This window comes from Carlito syrichta, unplaced genomic scaffold, assembly GCF_000164805.1.
Source record: "Carlito syrichta isolate Samal-C Ts95f unplaced genomic scaffold, Tarsius_syrichta-2.0.1 Scaffold301789, whole genome shotgun sequence".
Classification (NCBI taxonomy): Eukaryota; Metazoa; Chordata; class Mammalia; order Primates; family Tarsiidae; genus Carlito; species Carlito syrichta.
In genome coordinates this window covers 99,319-104,561 of record NW_007245885.1, presented here as the reverse complement: position 1 = coordinate 104,561, position 5,243 = coordinate 99,319, and the positions used below count along the sequence as shown (strand labels likewise).

The window sequence follows — 5,243 nt, the reverse complement described above, 5'->3', positions numbered from 1 at the left end:
ATGTCTCCACACCCCCTCTCCCGCAGAAATCCCAGGAGTGGGAGACATGATATGGGGTTAAAGGAAAAGCTGTAAGCTGAAAGGTCTCTGTCTCTTCCCTGTTGGACTCTGGCAAGGATAACACCAAGTGGCACATCCCTGGGGTCACTTGGAGTCAACCACAGCAAAAGGAAAGCAGAGGGGCAGAGAGAAAGCCCAATGTGGCAGCTTGCTCGGCTTCTGGGGGCAGAGAAGAGAGGCAGACATTTCCAAGGTCTCATGGAGAAAGCAGAGGCAGGCCAGCATCAGACTGGTGGGCTTCAGGCTTCCCTTAGGGGGAAAGTGATCTTACTTTCTGCGTTCCAGTTGCTCCCTGAGCCTCCCCCGTCAACGCCTCTGCATAACCTTGTGATTCCCCTGACTTAGAGGGAGAGAAATAGCGAGAGAGTTAAGGGGTTAGTTGGTGAGGCCAGTGGGACGCTGGTCCCGCAGCCTCAACTGTAAAATCTGCAGGCGGAGAAACCGTGGTTTCGGAAAATCTCCCCCAGAAACACCACAGAAGATGTGCATGACCTTCCACAGAACTTCAGAGGTCTAGCTGCGATCAGTTGAAGCCCTGCTGAAGTCACCAAGCAAGTGGCATAAGAAAGTCAAGGTTCTTCAGGCACATGATGCAAACCCAGCACCTCCCGCCCCAAGCTCCACCCAGCAAGGGGGGGATGGAGCCGGCGGGCTCCCCTCTCTGATGTGTGTCTAGGAAAAATGGAAATCCTCGTAGGGCTCTCTTCATAGGGTTCTTGTGAAGTCCGAGTAGGGGAAATCTGCCATGTCCTTAGAATGGAACTCAGCCCTGAATCACGGATGGGTCCTTGGTTTGTTGCTGGTGTCCCTGTGTTACAAAAAATCATGCCACAATGAATTGGTGTGTGTATATCTGCTTCTGTGGTGGGTGCAAGTATGCTTATGAAATAAAAATCCTTAGGCTGGGCACAATGGCTCATACCTGTCATCCCAGCCCTTCGGGAGGCCAGGGCAGGAGGATTGCTTGGGCATGGGAATTCAAGACCAGCTTAGTCAACACAGTGAGACCTCATCACTACAGAAATAAAAATAAATTAGCCAGGCGTAGTGGCGAGCACCTGTATTCCCAGCTACTTGGGATACTGAAGTGGAAGGACTGTCTGAGCCCAGGAGGTCAAGGCGGTGGTGGGCAATGATTATGCCACTGCACTCCAGCCTAGACGACAGAGTGAGACCCCAATGAAAGAGAGAGAGAAGAGAGGAGAGAGGAGAGGGAGAGAAAAGGAAAGAGAGAGGAGGAGGGAGAGAGAGAAAGAAAGAAAGACGGAAGAAAGGAGGGAGAGAAAGAAAAGGAGGGGAGAGAGGGAAAGAAAAAGAGAGAGAGAAGGAAGGAAGGGAGGAAATCCTTGCAGTCCTGTTTCTGGGCTGAGGGAAGTCCATGTTGGCACCCTGACAGATTTCAACAAGCGGTACCTCTAAGAGGTTTCATCCATTTCAGACCCCAGCATCGGGGTGTGAGGTTCCTTGTGACTTTCACACTTGCAGTGTGTTGAACCATCAAACACTTTTATCCTTTATCAGCCACGGGCTGAAAGAAAAAGTGTCGTTCATAGAGTTTTCCATTTCCAGTTTTCTCATCATGTATGAGTTTCCGCATTTGTATTTCTCTTTATAACTTGATGGCTCTATTTTTTTTTCCCCATCTTTCTGGAGGCTATTGGTCACTTTTTAGCGAGGTATCTTCTAGGTTATTTATCTTTTAAGCTGATATAAAGATGAGATCCGTATATATCAGATAAATGAGGGTGGGGGTCATTTAGAGGTTACTGCCAGGTAATCCAGCCCAGAGCTAGGACCCTAGGGCTTCAGGGAAGGAAATGAAATTTATTTCGTTCTTGGGAGCCTCAGGAAATATATGCTGAGTGCCCAAACCCCCAAAATTCTGGATCTGTTTGACCCCTTTCCTTAACCTGCCCAATCCCCAGACCAGCAAATGCTGTTGGCTCAAGCCCTGAAATCTCTTCTGACTCTGCCTCCTTGTTACAACCCAGGTCAGGCCACTTTCATCTCTCACTTTGTTTGTCTGTTTGTTTGAGTTAGAGTCTCTCTGACCTGCTTCTGGTGGTCTCCCTCTCTGACCTCCTCCGAGGAAAAACGGAACTGTTAGTAGGACTAGTCTCTGTTGCCCACACCAGAGTACAACTGGATCATGCCCAGGCATGATTGCAGCTCACTGCAGCCTTGATCTCCTGAGCTCAAGCAGCTCTCCCACCTCAGCCTCCCAAGTAGCTTTTTTATTTTGTAGAGACAAGGTCTCACTGTGTTACCCAGGCTGGTCTCAAACTCCTGCTCCCAAATGATCCTCCTGCCTCAGCCTCCCAAAATGCTGGGATTACAGGTCTGAGCCTCTGCGCCCTACCAGACCTCGTCTTAAACTAATTACATCTGCAAAATCCCAATTACCAAAAGAGGTTACATCCTGATGTCTCAGGGGACATGAATTTGGGGGGGAGGGGTGAGGGCAGGATTCAACCCACTACAACCAAGGACAGGAGGCTGCCTGGGGTGTGGTGTCTCACACCTGTAACCCCAGCACTTTGGGATGTCAAGGAGGGTGGATTGCTTGAGCCTAGGAGTTTGAGACCAGCTGGGCAGCATAGCAAGAACCTGTCTCTACCAAAAAAATAATAATAATAAAAAAACTAGCCAGACGTGGTAACACACACCTGTGGTCCCAGCTACTTGGGAGGCTGAGATGGGAGGATCACCGGAGCCCAGGAGGTGGAGGCTTCAGTGAGCTGTGATCGTGCCACTGCACTGCAGCCTGGGCAACAGAGTGAGACCCCAACTCAAAAAAATTAAAAAAAAAAACAGGAGACCTCCAAGAATGCAGAGGAGGAAAGAATGGACGTACTGTGTGGACGACTTCTATCAGCCAGTCACAGAAGTGATGGTCACTTTCTCTCTCCTGGCATCTGGCAGGTCGGTCACCCGGCCCCACCTGACTGCCAGGGAGGCTGGGAAAATGGAGGAGAGTACCAGGAAGAGCCCTCCCAATTCCTGAATTCCGCCCTTGCCCCTCCTACCCAGGACCCGGTCTCCTTGTCCCTCATAGACGTTCAAGGAAGGTGTGTGGAATGAATGACAGAGCGCCAGGAGGGTGTGGCGGGGAGTCCAGGGGGAAGAGGGACTGTCCCCTCCCTGGAGGTCAGGGTGAGGCCGGCAACTCGGGCCCCCATCCCGGGCCACGCCCCGGCCCATCCTGGCAACTGCCCCACCCCTGACAGCCGGGACGGGTACAGTAGGGGATTTCCCCCCCCTCCCCGGTGAACCGTACCAGTCACTCCACTCGGCCGGACATCCCCAGAGAAAAGGCGGGCCTGGCCCTTGGCAGGTCTGGGCTCGCAGTCGCGCTGGAGCCGTCGGAGGGGGCTGAGGTTTCCTTCCCCCTTCTCGGCAGCCCTCCGCGGGCCCCTCGCTCTCGCGGCACCCGAGGGTGGCACACCGCCGCGATGGAGGAGGGCTCGGGCTGCTCCTTGCCCCGCCTGCCCTGGGTGTGGGCCCAGCGGACATTTATGCTTGCATTGCTGGGCTTGGTGATTTACTGTATCTTCAACAACCAGCATCGCGCACAACGGGAGGCCTCTGGGGTGAGTCGGGGGCTGGGGGGAGGAGTCGGGGTGAAGGGGAAGCAGGTGGGGCGCTGTGGCTTGGAGGCCAGCCTGGGCAACACAGGGAGACCGTGTCTCAACAAAAATTAAAATGAATAATAGTAATAATAATAAGCTGTGTGCGGTGGCTGGTGCCTTTAATTCTAGCACTTTGGGAGGCCGAGGAGGGAGGATCGCTTCAGGATCAGGAGTTGGAGACCAGCCTGGGCAACATGGGGAGACCTTGTCTCTGCAAAAATTAATAATAGTAATAATCATCATCATCTGTGTGCTGTGGCTCATGCCTTTAACTCTAGCACTCGGGGAGGCCGAGGAGAGAGGATCGCTTCAGGATCAGGAGTTGGAGACCAGCCTGGGCAACATAGTGAGGCTTTGTCTCGACAAAAAATTAAAACAATGATAATAATAAGCTATGCACTATGGTTCACACCTTAACCCCAGCACTTAGGGAGGCTGAGTTGGGAGGATCCCTTGAGCCCAGGAGTTGGAGAGCAGCCTGGGCGACATAGCAAGACCTCATCGCTACAAAGTTCTTTTTAAACAGTTCGCCAGGTGCCTTGGCGTGCACCTGTAGTCCCAGCTACTCGGGAGGTTGAGGTGGAAGGATCGCCTGGGTCCAGGAAGTGGATTGTGCCACCGCACTTCAGCCTGGGTGGCAGAGCGAGGCTTTATTTCTAAACAAAATAAAAAGAAGAAGGAAGGGTGGACAGCAGGCACATCGGCCACAGCACGCTTTGCATCCTCACGGAGCCTGGGGCCTCTGGGTTGGGAACCGGGGAGACCATGCCCTGGGAGGAGGTGGACATAGGACGACAGGAAAGACAGAATCAGAATGAGAGGGGTAAAAAGAGGCCGCCTGCCGGGTGACATCCAGGAAGGGAACTTTGAGGGTCTTTGAGACAAAGTGAGAGGAAGGAGATGGAAGCAGACAGAGAGAGAAGTGAGATACAGACACAAAGACAAAAGGAAGGAGGGAGGGAGAGAGAGAGAGAGAGAGAGAGAGAGAGAGGGAGAGAGGATGAGACAGAGACAAAAAGAGAGAAGAAGAGAGACAGAGACAGAGGCAGAAGAAGACACAGAGACTGCCGGTAGGGCTCGGGGACCCCCAGCCCTGCCCGGAGGTGCCGGGAGATCCCGGCCTGGAAAGGTGAGTCCGATGTGAGCGTAGAAGATGACTCGTCCCTGGTGTTCCCCCACCGACTGACTCATGGACTGCTGGGGGCTTCACAAAGCCGGCTGGGGAAAGGGGGCTTCCTGGGACAGACGGCACAGCAAGCGCAGAAAGCCTCTGCAGGGAAGGGAGGCTGGTGTGTGGCCCGGGCGCACTCCCGCCCGCCTGCTGGGTGACATCCAGGAACGGTCCTTTGAGGGTCCTTGTCTCTACGCTGCTGCTGGCTCAAACCTACTTCCTCTTTAAGATGTCTCTAAAAAAACGAATCACAAGTGCCGCGGACTGCGATGAGGGGTGGATGGAGAAAAGGGGCCCCCTGACTAAGGGGACGCTGCAAACCTGCGTGCTCAAGTTCGTGTTCTTGTCTGGTCTTTTTTTCCAGTGGGACATGGCTGAGCTGC

The 5,243-nt window shown here is 53.4% G+C and overlaps 1 protein-coding gene across 1 annotated transcript in view; it reads left to right on the top strand.

The window, feature by feature from the left end:
• Positions 1-3,512: 3,512 nt before the first annotated feature.
• The window catches only part of CD70 (CD70 molecule), a 3,683-nt gene continuing 1,952 nt past the window's right edge, over positions 3,513-5,243 (top strand). The window contains exons 1-2 of the mRNA XM_008055244.1: positions 3,513-3,650; positions 5,090-5,210. Coding sequence (XP_008053435.1) covers positions 3,513-3,650; positions 5,090-5,210 — 259 coding nt within the window. The remainder of the gene's footprint in view (positions 3,651-5,089; positions 5,211-5,243) is intronic.